This window comes from Varanus komodoensis, unplaced genomic scaffold (genome assembly GCF_004798865.1).
Source record: "Varanus komodoensis strain SLA01 unplaced genomic scaffold, ASM479886v1 scaffold14_1, whole genome shotgun sequence".
Taxonomy (NCBI): domain Eukaryota; kingdom Metazoa; phylum Chordata; class Lepidosauria; order Squamata; family Varanidae; genus Varanus; species Varanus komodoensis.
Window position 1 is genome coordinate 27,768,187 of NW_025335438.1, and position 23,152 is coordinate 27,791,338.

Consider the following 23,152-nt stretch of genomic DNA (forward strand, 5'->3'; position numbering starts at 1 on the left):
GACTTCACTATTAAAGCCCAATATCTGTAGAACATTAATACCTTGTTTTTAATATATTATTTTTTACATATTTCACTTGTATTTTATTTTGCATTTATAAACTGCCTTGAAGCTATGCTAAATGGTGATATAGAAATTTTAATAAATGAAGATGTATCCTTTATGATTGGTATGCAAGCCCTGGAATTGTTGCAACACCCTCTACCTAGATGAATTATCAGTTTATTTGTATACTTAATCAGAGATGTGGAATCAGAGCATGTACATAAGATGATACCCAATAATTTTCAGCAACCAAAGGCATACCTGGCCATCACTAGGATTGGGATTTTCTAATCCTTAGGTGGGGAAAAACCATAAAATAATGGATTTTTATATATCAGTATTTGAAATGCTTACTTTCTTCAGGCAGGTGGTTTTCTTGTTCTTCTCTCTCCATCTGTTGGCACCAACCTTCCATGCGCTCTCTTTCTGCTTGTAGGAGCTTCAAGAACCAGTGTCCATCTCTTTGACACACTGACCTTTGAACAGCTTCAATGGGATCTTCTGTTATAGAATCAATCCAGGGATCCGGTGGAGGTAAAATTGAAGGATCAAAATCCGTATCAAAGTCGTCATCCACTGCACATGCATGATAATGGTTTCCTGAGCCCTGTATGCTTACAGTGGAAGTGCTGGCATCTCGAGAATACTGTCTTAACATTTGGCTAGGATATGAATGGTCTTCTTGAGGGTCCATGGACATTTCAAAGTTCTCATGAAAATCCATATCTGCTTGAACTGCTGTTGTAACGCTATTTGACCGTGTGAACCTGCGGAAACTAAACAACACAAAATTCAATATTTAGAGAACACAGACATTCACAGGCAGATACTCTGTGGAGATAAATAAATCATTGTGTAGAACAACACAAGGGTATTTCTACTTCCATAAATATTTACCAGAATGCCAACACAGAGAATTTAAATGTTACTTTTCGAATGTTATTGAATCCCAATTGTATCAAGTGTTCATGTTGACCCAATTTTGCGCAAGATTTTAAGGCAAACAGTTCTGATGTGTAATTTCTTTACATAAGCTTGCACATTTGTTCCATTGATTTCAGAAGGTGCTACATGTAATTAGTTTTGAGTCAACTCACAGTGATATTTCTCCTGATCTTCCTGCCAGTCTCATTCTTGTTGTATATTTGACAATATTTCTAAGAGCTACTTGAAACTAGGGTAGATTTGTATCTGGAAAAGAGTATGGGGCAAGGTAGGTCTTCCATCTTGCTTTGTTCCTTCTGTACTCCCCCCAACTAAGCTTAGCTTTAGGTCACTGACCCATCACCCAGCACAGCTACCCTATCAAATAAAAACTCATGTTATTCTTAGATATGGTATCTTTGAATATTCTCCCTCTTTTCTATAACTTTTCTGGTTCCAGGCATAGGTTAAACAAGTATACATGAGTAGCTTTGCCCATTTTCATTTTGCCTTTCATTATGAATTTAAGAGTGGAATCCTATATATGTCCAGACATAGCTGGCTGGAGCATGCTGGGAGTTGAAAGCTTTTTTTCTGTCAAAACATGCATAGGATAACATTGTTAATTATTTGAAGGTAGAAGCGACTGTTACTGATTTCAGTGCCATTTACTTGCTTAATTGTTTCTGTTTAAATTAGAGATCCAGAAGGAGAAGAAGAGAAGGAGAAGGAGACTACCAGGAAAAACACTGGTGCTTTCACAGCTTTGCCTGGAACAGACAAGTTTCACTTGGAGCAGGTACAATGAACAGTATGGAACAAAAGCACAGCGGGTTCCTTCCTTCTTTTAACTGAATGGAAATATGCCAAGGCAGCCTAGGTGCAACAATGAGGAAAAATCTGTGAAGGGTTAAGAGTATTTAATTTTGTTAAACACTACAATGATCAATGCACAGGCCTGAAGGAGAGCTGCATATTCAGTTACAACTCATCCCGTTGATGGAAAAAGCACTTCAACAGACATCTCCTACCAGTAAAAGCAGCAATAGCTACAAATATGGGCTCCAAGAACTGTAAACAAAGGAATGAGGGATGTGGTAGTGGGAAGGAATGGGTTTTGAGGGAATTGGTGCAAAGGTCTGTATGAAGGAAGGGGACTCTCCAGCAGCAAAGCTGTTTTTAGCCTAATAAATGTTGACCGCACACGCACACAAACTCAGTGTTTGTTTTCATGCTGCTGCATGTTCAGAAGCACAGTGTTGTGTACTACAAAAGTTAAGTTACGTAAGCACAGACAAGTTAAAGCATTGGCACAGGAATATCTCCACATTTATGTAACAAATATCTGTGGAGTGCTAACCCTGTTCTTTCTCCTTCTCTGCAGGTTCCATAGGTGGCATGAAAACTTAGCAACATTAGTAGCTCACTAATGAGAGCAATTGTAAAGAAGGGTACAATGCTATGCCCTGTTAGCCATCCATAGTTTGCACTATTAGTAATGCCTTTCTCAAAAAATCCCCCCACACCATTTCCACCATTCCTTTCTATCCTGCATAGAAGGAGAAAACAAAGTAAAGCTGGATTGAGTGCATTGGCTGAAGTGGACCTCCCTGTTTCCTCTCTCTCATGACAGCCCCTCTCAGAAAATGTGGACATGCACTGAATGAGGTGACTGTGGTTGGGTCCCCAACATTCAGCAGAGGGATCTTGTGCAAGCAGAGGCCTTCCTCATTCAGAAAGCAGATGCTGGAGTCTTTGTTCAACATACAGTATCGAGTGGCCTACTTTTGTGTCCCTTTATGTTTATACACACAACACTGCAGTACATCCTTGCTGGGTGGACTAGTCTTGGCACTGGTCTGTGTAAACACCTATGCCTTCAAAAGAAGCATGGGTCCACAGTGAAAATTAACAGAATATCATCTTAGAACAAAATAGTTCAAAGAAATGTCTACAGAAGCCTTGGCAGTCCTTCAGTTAAATTTTATTTCTGATGTCGCTTAACACTTCCAGAAAGCAGAAATCCTTTGACTACTCTTTAAGTGTCCTAGACCCATGTTCCCCAAAACTAGTTTCTGCAAGATGTTTTGAACTATTATGATACCCAATATTCCTGATCATTGGCTATATTGGCTGGGGCTGATGGGAATTCAAGTCCAAACAATTTGGAGGACACCAGGTTGGGTACAACTACCCCTCTTTGTTTCCATTTTAAGCCCAAAGAACAGAGACACAAAATATGATACAGATTTTTCAGTCCAAAGAACCTTGACCCCAATTCAGGCTCCACACACAGGTGGAGCATAACAGGTGCATCAAGCAAGGTTATATGTAGCTTACTGACGGGACTATAAAGAATTGCCTGCAGTAGGGCTTTTCCTAGTCTGAGGAGGGATTTTGGAGGTTGAATTTAAGTGGACAAATCAGGGTTTTTCTACTTAACCTGAATGCAGTACATAGACCAACTTTTGCCAACCCACATTCTGCTTAATGAAACTTTCTGTGCGACTAAAAAACCTTCTCCATTCCTGTAGCAAACTGTCCCATCCTTTTGATCCACAAAGCTGAACACAAATCATGGCATATACCAAGAATGGGGGGAAAATACAGGAACTGTGAGGTGCCTGGCTTGGTTGTGCAAGGGATCATTTCATATATCTTCCAGTTCAATCATATAGATTTGTAATTCTGAACATGGCAGGTCTAGCTTGTAAAGGGTAAGTTTCGTCTCAATCAGGCTTGCAGAACCAGTGACCCACAACATGAATGCTGCCTACCAGCCATGCACTGTGACCTGCTTTATGCTTGACAATCCTGCTGTTTCTGCAGCGCTGGGCAGGCAGAAAATAAAGGGGTTTGTTAGGCCACTGATAAGTGACAAAGCATGCCTGGTGGTACAGGCAGCTCAGCCAGTCACTGGCTGTGCAAACCCATGCTGGATGCAAGGGCTATGCCACCATCGAGGCTTGGATTGCTGGCAGTGGGAGTTTTGCAAATCTTGCATAAGTTTTTCTTAGAGTAAGATCCCTCGCAGTTAGTTTCTCTGCTTTTGTGCTTTAAATGCCAGTCCCTTTGTGCTCAGTCATGCCCTACAGGCACAAGGCATGATAATTACAGTCCCCGAGAACTATGACAGTTACCTGGCCTGAGGTGAACAAAACCATGAGACTATAGACTGGCTAAACCAGTACAGAACACAATGCAGTCTGTTCTGGACAGCAAGAGCAGGTTTATTTGCATGTATTCATCTTTCTCCCTCTCCTTTTGTTTCCCTTTTGAGAACCTTGTTTACATTTTTAGTCAAAGGAGATTTTCCTTTTGCAGAACAGGTGCTGAACAACCTACAGATGGCTTTGATTGTATTAATTATACACTGTTTATTTTGCTACCTTGAAGATTTAATTACACACAAATTTATATGAACTGGCTATGGCTTATGGCTGAAACAAATGCATTTGAAACAGAGCTGAACTGAACTTACAGCTGGCGAGTAGCAAAGAGATTGGTGATGATTTCAGCCTGCTTCATAATTATCATTTTGAACAGACGGTTGTTGTTGGATTAGCCCACAGAATGAGAGATAAAGCAGGTAATGCAAAACTTTTTACTGGGGAAACTTCAGTGCTGAAAGGTTTGCAGCTACTTGGATATCCATAACTCTTCATTTGATATAACTGAGAGCTGAAGTACGTCATTAGAAATTGCATTTTTTTTTTTTAAAGGACAGGCTTCAATTACCCCATCTTGCTCCGCGGCAATGAAACGAGTTCTCCCATCCAGTGTAAGGACATAAGACTTATGAAGAAAACTCTGTATCACATCTAACTGAGTCTAAAAGGTAGCCCATCCTTGGGCAGGGGTTGGGGGCAGGGGTGGAGATTTCAGGTCGGTAGTGATATAATCTAACTTGTTTAGCACTCTCATGTCATAGTTTATTGACAAGTAAAACCAGATAAATCCAAAGAAGCAGTTCAAGTTCTTAAGCATTGTCTGATGTTATTGATAGAATGATGCTGACAGTGAGCAGAAGTGCAATTGTACAGAAAAAGTCAGTGTGCTAATAGTGCCTTTTCTTGGAGCTGGCATCTCAACCTCATTCTGTTTGGACTACTATGATGCACTTTACATCCAGCTGCCTTTGAAAGGTGCTTCAAAACTTCCACTCATGCAAAATGATGTGGTTTGATTATTGACCAGACTAGTTATAGGAAACATGCAACTCCTGTAACAACAGCTTCAGTGGCTATGAGGTACACTTTCTACAGCGCCAATTCTACAGCGCCAATATGAGGTACACTTTCTACAGCGCCAACTATGAAACACTATACAACTTGGGACCCTACGTTGTCTCATATGCGCCTATGTAGATTTTAAGATCCTTGGGAGTGGCCCCTTGTGCTGTTTCTCCCAGACCTGGTGATCCTTTAGTGCAGAAAGCAGGAGCCCCCCAGGGGGCCTGATCATATGAGAAAGCACATGCGTTTCCTTACTTTCTTGATGTCACGCAACGGCAATCACAGGAGCTGCTACTCTGCTGCTGCTGCTGCTTACCTCCTCTAGCAGCCTGGCAGTGGCTTTGCTTGCCTCCTTCTGTGAACTGCACTTATGCAGCATCTGCACACGTGCCGGTTGTTCAGCAGTGGGGAACATTCTCAGAAAGCAACTGGGGCAACAGCCCCTCATAATGCTCATTTATACCTGCTGGCATGAAATTTGCATGCCTTTCTACAAGGCCCTGTTTATCCTGCAGATGGCTGTGGGTGCAGGCATATGGTCCAATAAGGTGCCTGCACCAGCTTGAGGCTTCATTCAGTTGGCAGCTAAAAAAGAAATGAAACCTATTATGTGGCTGCAGACCAGCACTAGGACAGTAAGTAGGACATGCAGTGTGGCTGACTGGCTGCAAATGGAGAGACAGCTGTAATTTTTTTGGACCAGGAAAAAGAGAGGAGAGTTTGCACCATACTCTGAGCTCACTGTGGATTATTTAACTCATTATGAGCCATGGCACATATGCAAGTCAGGATTTATTCTAATGCGCAACTGAACACCTTTTGTGCAGTTGGGAAAAATAAGTTTTTGTACAGTTGGGGATATGGGAATAAGCAATAGGGCATCAGTCAAAGGCTCACCAGTCTACACAGCCATGTTCCAGAGCAGCACCAGGAAAGAGTCTATCTTTCCTGAGGCAGGGGTACATAATCGAAGAGGTAATTCCCTGAGTCCAGTACCTTTCTAACAAAATTAGGATGGCATGGGCTGCACTCCTACAGAACAGAAAAATCTAAAATGTCACTTACAGGGTTTATTCTTTATCCAGACATGCAGTGGAAGATCTAAACGTAGCTTTAGATTCTCCTGGTGGTCCTCCTGGCATAGGCAATTATGTCCAAAGGTGGGGATGCTACATTCAAGCATTCAGGGAAGATGCTCTGACACAGACCTGAACAGAAGATGCTTTGAGCATGTGTCTATATCTCAGGAGGTTTCTTCAAGTCCTGATGTGATTAAACAACTCTCACATAAGCCTACAACAAACCAAGGGCTATACAAGGGTTGTTTAAGCCCTGTATAACCCCTTATGGATGGGTTCAGATCACATGCTGCAACAGCATCATAGGGTTAAGAGTCCATGTTGAGGTCAGCATGTTGTGTGAATGAATTCAGTGTGAGAGAGAGCTGATGAGTGTATTTGCACTGTTTACTTTCCTGATGATAATCTAGGTCAGCTCAACAATCCTACTTCTATTGGTAATAACTTCTTGAATGCTTTGCTTTGGAGTAGGGTTTCTTGTAGTTTTCTTGCTATTTTCAAAATGTATTTTAACCAGAAGGCGAATAATCTCTAAGGCTCTACAGTGACTTACTGGAGTTTGCTAGAAGATAAGTGTTGGTTTGTCTAGAAGAACAATTTTCCAAGTGCTAAAACTAAATAACTACATTAGACTAGACTGAACATTACCAATGATTTTAAATTAGGTTTTTCTGGTTAAGTGCAGTTTAAGAGGTCATGTCTGTCTGCATTCTTTTCATGAAAACTGACAAGCTGTATTGAAACAAATCCAAATAAACAGCCTGAATTGTTCCAGTCTAAAACCTTTCAAAAAAATTAAACTTACTACTATCGTACTTACATAGGGAAAGAGTAGGATTACATGTCACACTTGTTTTCAGTGTGTGACAAATGTAACTTTGGTTACTTTAATAACGAACCAATTTCATTTGATGATGTTGGATGTTACTTGGTAGGGCTAAAAATGAAAGACATTTTTCTGTAATTTTTAGACTGTTTTAATCCTTCGATATTATTGTAATAGAAATTAAAGATGGCTTTTCATCCCAGCAATGAATGGAACTGTTTGTTTATGGCTTATTGCATAACTCTGGTAAATTTGTTTGGTTTGGCTCACTTAGAAGTTAGTGTTCCAGCTGTTTTCTAGAAAATGGCCTATTACTCGGAATGGGTACTAGAATATAGTTTCTGTGAAATTTCTCTGGCTGATTGCATTCCTTTCATATAGACATGTGTACCTGGTGAATTTGGCTTATTTGGCTCAGTTGGAAGTTTCTGTTCCAGACCGGTTCTGCTAGATATTGCTTATTGCCCAGAAAAGGTCTTGGAATGTTGTTTCTGTGGAAGTTTGCTGGCCCATGGTCTCTCTTCCAGTCATATGTGACTTATGCATTTGGTAGTTTTGGATTACTTTGAAACTGGTGTCCTGGGTTGTTTTCCACAATAAGGGCTATTACTCAGAATGGGCATAAGAGCATAGTTTATGTGGACTCTTTCTGGCTTATTTCGCTACTAGTAATGAATGACTGGTGAATTTGGTTGGTTTAGTTGGAAGATGATGTTCTGTATCATTTTGTTCTGTTCTGTAAGGGTTCTGAATACTGTGTGATTAATATGAATAGAGTACTGCAAGAGTTTGAGTCCTACAATGTTTTTCTTAAGTGTCTCTAGTAAGTGCCAATGCTTTCAGCTTCTTAAAAAGAGAGATCCATTCTATTCCTTTTGACTTCCACAGCTTACCGTATTTTGGTTGTTTTTACTGTATTTTATGAATTGCTTTAAATTTTATCTGAATGGAGCTTAGAAGCTTTGGCTTCAAAGGCAGTGTTGAGTTAATGGAAACAGAGGAAATGGCCCGGCAGAGTTGTTGAAGTTGGGACTGCACAATATACATTCTTTTTTCTTTTTTTCCAATCCTATTCATGTCATACAGAAGCAAGTCCTACTTCACTGAACGAGCAATATTGTCAGATGAGTATGCACAGGATTGCAGACTTTCTGCGCTTCTAGTTAAGCTTTTGGTTCTCCCCTTGTTAATCCAACCCCTGCTCTACCACCCACAGCAGGCACCAGCTGCCATTGGACCTCCCACCATCAGGTTTGGTGGGAACATGACAGCAGACTTTTTGGGGAGCTGGTCCTAGGCTGTGCAGCTCCCTGTTACGTGAGGCCAATGTAGCTTCATCTCTGTAGTCTTTCTATTGGCAAGTGAACACATCTGTATTTAGATAGATTTATAAGCAGACTTGTTTCTTGAAGTAAGTTTTAATCTGGCAGCTGCTATATCTTTTTTCTTACAGGAGTGTTAGAGTGTTGAAATTGATATTTGTTCATTTTCTAATTTTGTTTTTTTTTAAATTGGTTAATATAATATAAAAACAAAACAGGTACACAGTCTATTAAATAGCACTGTTCCAAAACACCACACAGAATTTGAATTGTGCAGATAGAGCAATAAGGCTTGCTCAATATTAACATATGAAATGTTTCAGTCTATGTCTCAACTTTCAGAAAGAATAATTTTCCATGTTCTGATATAGATAATCCAGTCAATGATTTCCAAATTTATGTAATTTCTGTCCTGGCAGCTGCAAGCAAAGCAGCAATTGATGTTAAAGATGACCATTCTCATCTTTGCAAATCAAAAATGGGAATAAGGCTACATGGGTTTTAATTAGGTGATCTGTAATTTCACATATTGTAGAATGAACTTGGTTCCAAAAGTCTACAAGTAGTGGGCGAAATTGTCACATCTGTATTAATGGACCCATGTGACCACTTCTTCCCCAGTACAATAGTGAAATTTCTTAAAACTGTGTATTTTAGCTGTGGTAGAATTGTGGCTTCATTGTGGCTTCCCTTATTTCTGCTGAAATTGTGTAAAGAGCAGAAGGGACCATTGGTGTTGCATTGTAGTTGAACTAATGCATTTACACAGATGAGATCAATAAACTATTTATATAGTATGGAGATGAGACCTTTCATGGAAACACTCTTGGGTAAGCCTACATTTCCAAAAATCATTAGCACTTGAAGAATACGTTCTTCTCTGGCAAGTGTTCAAGCAAAATTGATTATTTGGTGTTTTTCTAGTCAGCAAACCATCACCTCTTAGAAACCGCTTTGGGAAATGGAGGGAGATAAGCTGTCCACTCATAAATATGCCTATAACAAGGAGAATCCCGCCCCCCCCAACCCCTCCACCCCCACTCCTCCAACCCAGGAATGTACGACCAGACCAGACTGGTTTGTCTGGTCCTGGAAATGTAGGGTTGTCCACAATTGGTTACAGAGGAATGAAGAAGGAAACAAGAAATTTGCCCCATACTTTCCAAATGTTGAGTGTTACTTTGTGGAGGGGGTTTCAGTTCTAGTAAGACCCTTAAAGATAAGTGCTAGGTGTGGGAAAGTATTATCTAATGTTTCCAGAGGAAATCATTTTATGCCTTAATTATGCTTCTTACAAAGAGCTGACTGTTTTTGTTTGTTTCTTTGGTAAATGTATATGGACATTTTTACAGAGAGATAGTGTTACGATGGAAAACTGCAAGAAAGGCATCCTCCCTGCACCAATGTGATTGTGATTCCTGGAACAGAAGGCATGCTTCCTGTCTCCACATGTTCCAGAGTGCTGCAGACATTCTGGAATTAGATTCTGGAAGTAAACATGGGTTCAAAATAGGCTTTGGCAATCATTTGGGCATAGCAACAAGTTATCAGATCAATTTTATGTCTTCAGCACTACACCAAAGATTTCTGACAGATTTATCTGTTTGTTAAACATGCATCTCAAATCGTCGGCCCATATGTGTCCAATTGGCAGCAAGGAAAATTCACTTGATTCGTGAGTCTATTACTTTAAGAGGCACTGATTTAAATTCACTGTGCTATGTTAACAGAATGTATGAGACACCTAAATGGCAACCATAAGCCCTTTGTGTACTGGAGGGGGTCATTTTTGGATAGTTCAGCTTCAATCCCTCATCAGGTAGCAGTTCCATTCTGGAAGTACATGATGGGTTACATAATAAGTCACCATTTATTACATCTATCTGACATCACAATTCTTAACAGACAGCATAAAAATAATGATTTTATACTATCCCGCCCCCAAGACAATACTCACCACTTGAATTCTCAGAACATTACAGACAGTGCTACAAAGAGTGTGCTACATCATCATCATCCTTGAAAAACAAATATTTTTGCTTAAGAAGGACTACAGCAGAACTTCATTGTATTTGTGGGTTTCATTTATTTTGCCTTAAACCGATATCACTGTTTGTTTGGGCAAATAGAAGGAAACTTCTCTCAGAAAGCAGAATCCACCTTCTATGCAAGTATACATAGTTCTCTTCAGACACTTTTCTCACACCATACCAAGTGCTTTGTAAACCCTTTTCTTCTGCACAGCCATCTGCAGGGAGGGAGGCTTTGTGTGTGCATGCATGAAGGACCTCTCTCTGCAGATGTTTGTGTAGCACATGATGTGTACAGAGAGTGAAGGAAACATCAGAAGGGTCTGATGTTTGTGTGTGTGGAGCACACAGGTATCGCCTGGGCTGTCACCTCAGTATCAGTAAATTGGTCCCACCACCATCAGAATAGCTGTCAACTATTAATAGCAGACAGTGGAATTTAGAATATTAAATTAATATTTGCTTACCACTTCTCCTCCTCTACTTGAACACCAATGGATTGGAACTTACTGGTTGCTCGGGTTTCACTTGAGCTAGAGGATTCCTCTCCACCATCAACCTAATGGAATAACCAAATATAGACAGAGTGAATGATATTGCACAACATTATTTAAGGAGTTACTGACCTGGTTTGTACATAATGGTAACCCATAGTTGCTGAATTCTGGGTTGTCATGATAGATAAACTCAGAATTAAGCAACTATGAATTCAAACAACAATAACAACTATGAATTTCAATAACAAACTGTTACTGAGTTGTCACCTCTGTAACCATGGGTTGTCATTATGTCTGAATCTAGAACAGTGAATTGTTCATGGGTTGTTTCATCAGGCTACAGGGATGGTAGGCAAGAATGGTAAACACACACACACACACACACACACATCTCCTCTTTACATCCCAATACTAAAGTGTTGCAAAGGCATTTGGAATATAGAGGAAGAAGGTGAGGAGCAAGGAAACAATCAGGTATTGAGAAAACAAACAATGGTTTATACTATCACCTATCAGATAAACCATGGGTAGGGTAATACTACAGTACTATAATGAAGCATTGATTAAATAAAGCCTGGATTAGCACTATGTGTACACCGGCACTTGTTGTTTTTAATTGCATTTTGGTTAAGGAACTCCACATCAGATCAACTGAAATTTTCAACTTTTGTGTTGAACTACTCTTCTGCTGTCCAATAGCTTCTTCAGAATATTGATCAATTAGTTTCATGCGCTCTGCTTTACCTACATTTTGTTAGAGACTCAGCAGAAATCATAGCTAGACTTTAAAAACAGATGAACTGCACATTATTACAATGGACTTATGATTGCTGTGTTTTATTGAAACTACAGTAAAGCCATTTCACTTGAACTATGCTTTCTCCCACTGGGGAGAGGACTAAAGGTAAAGGTAAAGGTTTCCCCTTGACATTAAGTCCAGTCATGCCTGACTCTAGGGGGTGGTGCTCATCTCTGTTTCCTGGCCAAGGGAGCCAGTGTTTGTCCGCAGACAGTCTCTGTGGTCATGTGGCCGGCATGACTAAACACCGAAGTGCATGGAACGCTGTAACCTGCCCACCAAAGTGGTACCTTTTTATCTACTTGCATTTTCATGCTTTCGAACTGCAAGGTTGGCAGGAGCTGGGACAGAGCAACGGGAACTCACCCCGTTGTGCAGATTCGAACCGGCAACCTTTTGATCAACCAGCCCAGCAGCTCAGTGGTTTAAACCACTGCGCCACCTGCAGTCCCTGGGGAGAGGACTAGAGGCAGGCAAAGCCCACGCATCTGTCACTTGTAGAAACTCCTGCAATTACTGGACAAATTTTCTGCCTTGCTCTGCTCTACTTGCTCTTCACCTTCTTCATGTAGGAGAGGTGAAGGATACATGGAGTCCACTTGCTCAGTTCTTGTGAACAGCAGCTGCTCCCCCAATTGCCTTGTTCCCTCTGACCTGTGTAAGATAACAAAAGGATTCCCTTGTGATTCATGTTATCCATTGGAGTGGTAATCAGGAGAGTGGCCTTGTTATCTCCATTGGGACAGAACTGTACAGAAAGCTAAACTTCCTGTGTGCCACATGGCCAATGTCTGCAGGCCTGATATGTCCTGCAGGATGGAAGTTGCCCACCAGTGGTATTACTATGACAATACTATGTTGGATGAGCTGGCTTCCTATGTTCAGATTTTCTAATTTTTTTGTTCAGAGGTTGTACTTACAGAATAGAGGATAACAAATGGTATGTCAAAGACACTCCTTCCCATTTTGCTTGTATTACATCTCATTTATTTTTTCTTATTTCTCAATGCATGTAATACTCTTGCTGTGCTTTCAATGACCTTATATTAGACTGCATGTTATATTTCTGAAAGGGATTTGTCCCCTTTACTGCTCTCATCATCAGCATTATCCAACCCTGGCTTGGATCCTAAGATCAATGACTTCAGTCCTGCGGACAGAAAAAGTCTCTTCTACCTTTTTATCCTTTCCAGTGCAGCCTCCTATGCTCCCCGCACTTTAAACCCATGTTAGAGATCAGGACTTCCTAAGCAATAATACTGAGTACAGCAGGTGAGCTGGAATAGATGGATGGTAGAAATCAGAGATCTCCCTTTGTAGGATCCATCATTAAAGCCAGTGTGATGTAGTGGCTGGGTTGACGAACTGGGATTGGGGAGACCCAGGTTCAAAACCACAGTCAGCCAAATGGGCAACCTTAGGTCAAAGACTATCTCTAAGCTTAACCTACCTAACAGAGTCATTGTGAGGATAAAAGGTGGGGGAAGAGCCATGTACACCGCTTTTAGCTACTTGGAGGAAACACTGGATATCAATACAAAAGAAATGTTGTTTTAGAGATTATTTTCCTTCTTCATGTTAACAATCTTATCCTATGACTAGCTTGTCAGACTTTAGCCCTCTTCAGGCATTCTGTATGTGGATAAATTAAAAGGAGTGCTTCAGTCCCAATCAAGCCTCTCCCTCACTGCATCAGCTTCCTCTACTTATGGAGTGGACAGTCTGAGAGCTTTCCATGTGAGTCAGAATGCGGGAAAATCTGTCTTCTGGCTCCTGTGAAGCCCTCCATTGATAGAGGTTCTCCTGTTCTGACTGTCGCTCTCCATGAGGAGAGGGCAAAGCATGCAATGAGAGAGCAGGGCAGGGCAGGGCTGCTCCCTCTTGTCACATGCTTGATTTATCTACATATAGAGCACTAGAACACTGGATGTATTCTGTCATGGTATCACTAGAATGCTAATTCCTAGGAACTATGTTGAAGAGATTATTTTTTGGACAAAGCTCCTTTCCAGAAGAAATAGTGCTGGTCTTTCCTGTCTGATAAGATGCTCTATTAAAAGAAGGGATGGACTATGCAGAAGAAGAAAAGGAAGACCAAATATGAGGTGGAGTGAATCCCTAAATAAAAAAATACCTTTGTATTCAAATGTTATTTTAATTGTTAATATTATTTATTTATTTTATTCTTTGGCCAGGGCGACTTAAATTATACTGTTAAATTATGTTGTTTTATATTATGTTATTTATTTATGATTGTGAGCCGCCCGAGGCTTTGACGAATGGGGTGGCATAGAAGTCCCCTAAATAAATAAATAAAGGAAGGAAGGAAGCCATGGCCTTGAGCTTAGAAGAGCAGAGCAGGGCTGTCATGGACTAGATATTTTGGAGGGCTTTCATTCATAGGGTTGCCCGAAGTCAGAGATGGCCTGACAGCACACAACCACAGTTAGATGCACAAGGCACAGTGTCAGGTGAGGACTTGCAACAGTTTCTGCTGTTGTAACATCCCCAAACCTTTTAACCTTTTCGGGTACAATCAAAGACCTGTCTGAATATGTTTCAGTTACACCCTTTGTGCCTCTCTTCCCTTTCTGTGCTATGGGCTTTAGGAATTGCTTGAGAAATATAGTCATTCCTGGATTCCTGTGCATGCCAGTTTAAGACAACGTTTACCACACTGCAGCGACTTGGTGGCTTGGATTGGTAGCATGGCAGCCTGGCCAACTAAGGTTGTTTTTATTCAGCAAGCAAGGTGGCAAGTAATCAGAAATAAAGTCAGGGAAGGATGGACAGTAGTGAATAACTGTACCTCCTGTGTACAAAAGACGTGCTTAGCTCATTTCTACTCCCTCTTTGGATTGCGCAACTTTAATTTGGTGGAGGCTGGGGGTTTTGTTTCATTCCACCTGAAGTGATGGAAATCTGACTAAAATGTGCAGAAGTACATTGGGAGGGTTGTACCAACTGATTAGCATGCTAGGCTAGGGCTGAGGGGACCCGGGGCAAGCCTGCAGTCAGTGACCCTCCCTCTCAGCTATGCTTGCAATCATTTGGTGTGTTTTTTCAGCTTTCTTTTCTAAAAGGCTGAAATGTCTCTCCTATGAATTAGATACTTGCAGTAAGAGCTTTAAGCTAAATTATGCTGGGATTTAAAAATATATATTTTGGCCTAATTTCTCTTTCCCTTTGTTCCAATTACCAGCACCTCCAAAATTTGAATTCAGCATTAGGGCCGAAAGAAGTTGGATGCTGCTGCTACAGAAAGAGATGAGCAAACTAACAATGTTCTGTCTTGCCAAGTTTCTCCAAAAAGCAGCTCTCTGCTCATCTTTCCTCAAGCTGGGCTTGACTTGAACACACTGTTTGTTTGCACAAAATGAATGGCTATTCAGTGTCAATATTACACAAACAATTTCCAAATTTATGCAGATTTCCAAAACTGCACAATTTTTTCCCATAAAGCACGGGTGATTTAAAATGCATGCATTTTGGGAAAGTTGAGCAAGTGTATGCAAGCAACTGCTTCTGTCTGCACGTCAGATTCTGAATGGAGAATATTTGAGTGATCTGAGAACTGAAACAAAATTCTCCTACATCCCCAGGATATGCCAGTCTGAGTTCCTTGAAGAAAGGATGCAGGGGAGGGGACAGCAAGTCAAATGGCCATCCTTTCCATCTCCACTTGTTTACACTAGCTGGGCTGGGCCTCACAAAGAGGGGATCGGATCCAGCTGCCCTGCGAACAAGAGAAGGCTCAGATGCAAGGCAGTTCCTAAGAAGCCCAGCTCAAGGCCTGTTCTGTGCTGTAAGCAGCACTCCCTGGCAGCAGGTGGAAGGGATCTTCTGGTAACTAAGCAGTGGTCTTTGAGGTGGCCTTTCCCTCTTTTTTCGCAACCCCTTTCCTTTTAAATGGTAAACTTGAGTGCTGATGTTGTCTGATTACTGATCTTTATAAGGTGCTCCAGCAGTGCTTTTCCAAGTGAGGAGCAGGGTAGTACACTTTAAATATACAAATTAAATATAAGGGTTTTCCCATACAGGGGTGGAGTTACTCACCTGAAAGCATTTCCCAGGTAAAAGACTGCATCCCACATGAAAGCTTGCCACCTCAGAGAGGGTGCTGATTCCCACACATTTGAACCAGACCAAAGTTTAATGTATTTTAAACAAGGGTGAATCAGACAGATCTTATCCTTGTGCCCTCCCTGCTGATTTAACAGCTAAATAGAACAATGCTGCTGCATTCAAGTGAGTAACAGTTGTTATGTGATGCATGAATAAGCAGTGACAATTCAGCTAAACTGGCTGAAAACATTTCTCTGGTGATAGTGCAGTGTAAATCATTGCTTTACACATTCTCTTTCAGTGATTTCATTCATGCTTTCCTAACTCCTGCTGGGTTATGAATCAGAGGTTTAAGTCTCTGTGTGCTAATTCAAATAAGCAGAATATATTAAACAACAAGAAGTCTTGCTAAATCCTTACATCTGATAGATTTAAGTTTAATTAATGAAACTTGAAGGGCTTAAAGGAAATCTAATTGCCATTTGGGTTATCTAAAGTAAAGTAGAACTAGGAAGTCACAAAAAACAAAGGGATTATTTTAGAAATCCCTTTTTCTAGAACAAAGGGATTTGTTTTTATTTTTCTTCTTAATAACTCAAGGCTAGTTCAAGTGCTTAACTGTAAAAGAATTCCTGCATTTTATTTGTACCTGTATGCCAATGGACAGGCATCTGTTTTTCTTGAAATAATCTCTCTTTCGCTCGTCTGCAGTAACAGTGGCAACAGTGGTTGTGGTGGTGACGGTCGCAGTGTTGCTGCCCATGTGCTGGCTGGCCGGGCCATGGATCTGTGCATTGGCAGCTTCAATGGCAGCTGTCAGTGCCTTCATACTGTCCAAGCTTTCTGTGGAGTTGCTAAGTCCCGACTGACTGATGATGTCACCCCTTTGTCCATGTCCATCCATGTAGGCATCTTGAGCAGATTCTGTGCTGCTCTGAGCTGTGATAGAGATAAAAGGTTTGGTGGTGGTTCTTGGTGGGACTGGAGGTGGTGTCTTCTTATATGTGGTAATGCAAGAAGAAACTATAAAAAATGAAAACAAATTTAGATGTAGGTAGGAAAAAAATAGCTTTCCTTTTCTTCTTTCTTTTTTTGAAAATCACAATAAGGACATCAGGCAAACAAGGTTGCTACTGATAGTAAGCATCTGCTACTACTTACCAATTCAGTAAGAGTTTTGCTATTCAGTGGAAGAAGCAAAATTACTCCTAGGGATGAATTGATTTACAGAATCCATATATAGAAGCTTCCAAAGAGTGGCACACTATTTTCTTGCTTCAGTACAAGGATGGTGCACCACAATTGCCATCAACCTTCGCCATAAACGGCTTGGTAGGGCTGAAGGGAGCTGTAGCCCAATACATCGGGAGGGCCATGTTTTTCCCACCCTAGCCCAACCATCATTATATTTCTGTATAATTTAATTGCTGCTAGGAATGGAAAAAAGTGACAGTCTAAAATCCTCTGACAGTTTACCCTTTACTCTGGCTGCAGAAAACTGGCTCATCCCTTATCTGTTTCAGGGTGCACTTCCTACAGCAGCATATTTTCTATCCAATTATCAGCTATTTTTAAATGAGCTAATCCAAGGTCACACACACAACATGCAACATGACTTTCCCCAGCTCTCCTTCCCACTGCACCCCCTGACACCAAATCGGCTTTGAAGGAAGCAGACTGGGTAGAAATCTCTTCTGCCAGAGGCCTGCTTGCATTCAGTAATTCTCCTGTACCTTCACAGGATTGTCTACTGAAAGTGATGAGTATATTGGCTACACTATATTAGAATTTAGAATTTACTGAAAAAAATAGAAGAATTGCAGAAGTTTCTGATAAATCTAGGAGTGACAAAATGTGAAGCGCAACATACATTCATTCATCAGAGAGACAAAGGAGGTTCTGCCAGCACTTGCTTTATTCACAGTCAAATACACATTGACAACATCACTTATTAATAGTAACTGTGAGGTGCAAGATGATTTAGCAAATTGTTTTAATTGGTCAACATATGTGAAAGCCACACAAAATGTGGCTAAAGTACAGTAAAGTTTCTTCTTTTCTCTGGGCAGATTTAACTGAACCAAAATTTACTTGGAATTAAATATAGCAAATATAGCAAAAATTGCAGATTTTTTTCCTGGTTTTGATAACCATATAAAGAGGCAGTTATATTTGGTTGTGTAATGAACACTAAGGGTTCAATCCTACACAAACTTACCTGGGAGTATGATGCAATGAAATCAATGGAATGTACTTCTGAGTAGACACATAACAGGTTTGCCCTCTTAATCAGAAATAAGACAGCTTCTGTTTTAGTGAGTCCAAGGCAAATGGTTAAGATTTTAAAGGGTGATATTTGAAGTATTAAAATTCTGCAGCAAATGATGAGCTAAGGTACACACATGAACTACAGCCCCCAAATGCCACAGTTTTTTTTTACATTAGCTAATAAATAAAATAAAATATATTTTTTAAATTGCTGATTATTCTGTGCATCTATTATGATCACATTACACAAATCACAGCACACCACTACTTTCCCATGGGTCATAAATCAGCAGGAAAAACTATTACCACTTTGCTCAATAAAAGTGACATGCTTTATTTAGTATCAGAGGATTCAAAAGATGCTGTCCAAGAGGTACTCCTAAGAAATTTGAGGTAATGCCCCCAATTTCCACCACCTCTATATACAGAATTCCACTGTTTTTGGACCTGGGGTTTGCAACAAAATTTTATACCACAGGAGAGATGGTTTAGACTCTGAAATAAACCAACCCCAGTCATGAGACCAGACAGTTAAAATGCTGTGATTGCAACAAATTATGCAGATAAAGCAAGTTAGCACTGATTTCTTTAAATTTCAAAAGTATATTCATTTATGAATAAGTATAACCACTGAAGGTGATGGTCACATGCAGGCCATACCTTATTTGCTTCTCATTTTCTCCATATCTCCACCATGTTTTCCAAAATCACTCTCACAGTGTTGCTTCCACAGCTGTTTCCAGCTTTTAGACCAAACATTCCAGGACCAGAGCTGGTCAAACATTCCAGGTTACAAGAATCCACTGAACCAAGCCAAGCTACTTGCAACCTCCCATCAGTGGTCATCTTTTACTAAAAGAAGGCAACGTACCCATTGCTTCATGCTAGAAAGCATCCTGACTCAGAAATGTGTTATGATGGCAAGAACAAGGGAAGGACAACAACTGTGCTTTTTAATGTGAACCATTTACTTCTCTTCATGACACCATTGCCTTTTTTGTCATAGAACGCAAAGTTCTGGCACCTTTTTTTGACGGATTTTCCAAGTTTTAAAAGTAACTTTTGAAAATTTGATGTTTGGTCCACGTGGATTCGAATCGCCCTGTCGAGCGTAGCAGGTTGGCGGCAAAATCATTAAAATGGTGCATGTGGGCTGCTTGTGTGTCGAATCTGATGCATGCGTACTTTGTCCGTGCTGGTTGTGATGGTGCTGCTCAGCTTGTGGCACTGCTCGGCTTGTGACTGGTTGTGTGGTTGCGCACTGAGTGCTTACTGAGGGCAGCAACCATTATGTTTCATTACACAACTGACATGTTTGGGTGTGTGTACAGTGATTGACTACATGTGAAAGGTAAATAATTTCATGAGTTCTGGCACCCTTTTTCTTACAAAAAAAGCACTGAGTGACACAATTGTGTTTCTTAAGTAATTCAACTGTCTGTACATTTTACATGCTAAACTAAGGAGGCAGGGAGCAGAAAAGCACAAAAGTAGATTGTTTGAAACATGTTAATGCAAAACATTTCTTTCCTGAAGTCACATTTGTATAGACTCTTCCAATTCTAGACACAGACAGAAATCATAAGGGGAGAGGGAAACCCTGCAGCTCCTTGTTACTGGAAATGAAGTAAGCCACTTGCCACGCATCTGCTGAAATGAATGAACTGAAATTAATGCAAACTAATGCAAACAATACTAAAAAGCCACAAGCCTCAGCACATGCTTCTAAATGTCACCACTGATCATTGTCTTCAGGAGTCTAAGCCACACTAAGCTAGTGGACTGCATGCTTTGATTTCATTTCCAAATGCTCTGACTGCCTAGCAACTTGAGACATGGCAACACATCCGTTCTTAAAAAGGCATTTCATTTTATGTTCATGGCAACATTTGGAAAAGAAGTTTTACCCCCCAAAAAGTGTTAAGAAGAACAGTGATAAACTTGGCACTTTTTGTTCTGGGGCCAACAGAGAGTGCCAAATCATCTGAGGCAGCATCGTCCATTTGCACAGAATGGGATGGGAAAGTGGCAACGGTGGTCAAAACAAATCCCAGCCATACTGATTCAGCTGAAACAGGTAGCCCTGGAGAGGAAAGCTGAGCTTCAGTGCAGATTCATGGAGAGAAAACTGCACTCGATCCTCCAAGAGTTCAACTTGGTATAGAGCTGTTAAGCACTACTTCACTATTCAGCCTCTGTATAAACTGGGGACAAGAAGGGGAGTAGGGTTAGCCCTGCCCCTGCTGCTTTGTTCACTAGCCATACCCTTGCCAACCAATAGTCAACGAATGAGAAGTGGCACACATGTTCCAACACACATATACGTAACTCTGCCATTCAAGGGAAGATCCTTGCTGACCTGGGCTCTCTGGCACATGCACAGTAACTCCACCAACCTTGCTGCAGGCATGGTCAGGAGGCACATCAGGTAAGGTTAGTCCTCATACAGCCCCTCAGGCATGCTTAGATCACGTGTGTCCACTCCTTATAAAGAGAGTTGAGCAACTTCTTCATGGTCACAATAGCTCTGACCATTGAACTTATAGCTCTGACCATAGTTACAAGCTTATAACATTAAAAGTAATGAGACGAGCTGCCTAGGGATGCCACTTAGGCAGTGATAGGTGACATGCAATATGTGAATAAATGAATAAATAAACAAATGAAAGGGAAATATTCATGATTTGCTCTATGACTCCAAAGCTGAGGGGTCAGATTATACAATATGGCATCTGATACAACCACTTATGCATCATCATAAAAGGTGAAGTGCATCATGAAAAGGGGGATACCTAATTGCATATGCTAATTTATATAACTACTGACACAAATTTGGAAGTAACAGCTGCAATTTAAAAAGAAATTCAATGCAGATCACCAGCTTTTCAAACTGAGCGCTGTCTTAAGTAAAGCAGACTACCAGGACACCTAGGCCATGGTTAAATTTATGGTAATTAAGCTTTGAACATGAGTACATATGAACAGATATGCTGGATCAGATCAATGGTCCATCCATCCAGCATTCTGTTCATACAGTAGTGCATCAACTGCCAACAGAATTCTCAAGCAGGATAGGTGCAAGAGTTTCACCTGTTCAAGCTGCTCAGCATCTGGTAAACACAGGTGTACTGCTCTGATAGCACATAGCCACCAGGGCTAGCAACTGTTGGTAGCATTCTCGTCCATAAATTTTTCCAATCCTCCTTTTAAAAGCCATCCAAATTGGTGGCCAGCATGACTTCTTTTGGCAATGAATTCCATAATTAAAGTATGTGCTGTGTGAAGAAGTACTTCCTTTTATCTGCCATGAATATCCTACCAATCAGCTTCACGGGGTAACTCCAGGTTCTTGTATGATAAGAAAGGGAGAAGAAATGTATCCCTCTACTTCTCCACACTGTGTATAATTTTAAATACTTCTGTCATGTCTCCCCTTACTCACCCTTTTTCTAAGCGAAACACTGCCAGTTGTTGTGACCATTCCTTAAAAGGGACTTGCTCCAACCCCTTCATCATTTTAGTTGTCCTTCTTACACTTCTCCCAACTCAATGACGCCCTTTTCCAGGTGTGATGACCACAACTGCACACAATATTCTAGGTTAGGGATTTGTGAGGAATCCATGCTGATGGTAAGACTCCATTGGATTCTCTAGGCTAAACTTCCTGGATTCTAACCACTTCGTAGCTGCCCTGAGTCTGAGTTTCTGGCAAGTGCACCCAGGGTTCTTGCCAGGAATGGAGCCCCACACAACTGCTGTGCAAGCAGCATCTACCTTGGGGCACCTGATAGGGCAGAAGGTTGGTGGCTGTGCAACTTCCATTCCATGAGTATTTGTGGGCTTCCTCTCAGCTTGATTTTCAAAGCAGGTCTGAGCATGAGAGAAAGTCCACAAATGCTAGCAGGGTGGATTCCACTAGATTTCATCACAGCACCCTACTCTAGGTGTTGTCACACAACAGAGTTGTAGAGGGAGAGTACAACCGTGGCAGTTCTATTTTCTAACTCTAATTAAGGCCTAATATGGAGTTTGCCTTTTTCACAGTAGCTACACACTGGGTCCGTTCCATGGAGCTGTTTACCCACCTCTCAAAATCCCTTGCCTGATCCGTTACTGCTAGGTCAGATTCCATTAGCCCCATGGTTTTCAACCTTTCCACAGCTGGGAACCGGCAAACACAGGAGAACTGCCTTGGGGACCACTGAGGCAGAAACAAAAAGCACCATACACACAATACTGTGCATTACTTTCCAAACACAATACAAAAAAAGGAAAAGAAAAAAAAAGAGAAATAGAGAAAGAAAATTCTCCAAAACAACCAGAAACTGAGCAACAAAAATGCCAACAAATGAACAAAATAATGAAATTGGTGCAGCGTGGCTCCCAGCGGCTCCCACCGAGCTGTCTCTCCCCTCCCTGGTCCCCCTGGTGGCACCAGTGCACCCCCTGCACATGTGATACCAACCAAGGAAGAGGGGGTGGAGCACAGCCAGCCTCTGCACTGGTCCGTGGAAAGCAGGATGCAATCCCCACCACAGACCAGCAGGAAATCTCTTGCGGGCTGGTGCCGCTCCACAGACTGGTGGTTGAAAACCACTGCATTAGCCTATACTGGAGATTGGTTCACCCCTGTCCCCAACAATGTGCACATCTGCTTACCTTGAACTGCATTTTTCATGTTGATGCCATTCTCCTGGCTTGGAGATATCCCTTTGGAGAACATCATAATTTCCTTTCCTTTTAACCCTCCTGAATAGCTTGGTATCATCAGCAAACTAGGCCACTTTACTGATTACTGATTGCTCCCAATTCTAGATCATTCATGAACAGGTCAAAAAGCATTGGTTCTAACACAGAACTCTGTGGGATCCCACTGTTTAAATTCTTCCATTGAGAGAGATTACTATGTATTCCCACTTTCTGCTTTCAGTTCTTTAACTAATTACTGATCCATAAGATTACCCCCCCCCTTCTTATTGCATGACTGTTAAGTTTGATCAAGCTCTGGAAATCATGCAGATTCTTGGTCTAACTTAGGTTTCTATAGAAGGCCCTTCCTGGT

At 41.1% G+C, this 23,152-nt stretch overlaps 1 protein-coding gene across 1 annotated transcript in view; it reads right to left on the reverse strand.

Annotated features, from left to right (window-relative positions):
- The window catches only part of DLGAP1 (DLG associated protein 1), a 138,485-nt gene that overhangs the window by 18,494 nt on the left and 96,839 nt on the right, over positions 1–23,152 (reverse strand). Inside the window, exons 5-7 of the mRNA XM_044423962.1 lie at positions 16,472–16,845; positions 10,929–11,020; positions 400–821 (exon numbers count right to left, since the gene is read on the reverse strand). Coding sequence (XP_044279897.1) covers positions 400–821; positions 10,929–11,020; positions 16,472–16,845 — 888 coding nt within the window. The remainder of the gene's footprint in view (positions 1–399; positions 822–10,928; positions 11,021–16,471; positions 16,846–23,152) is intronic.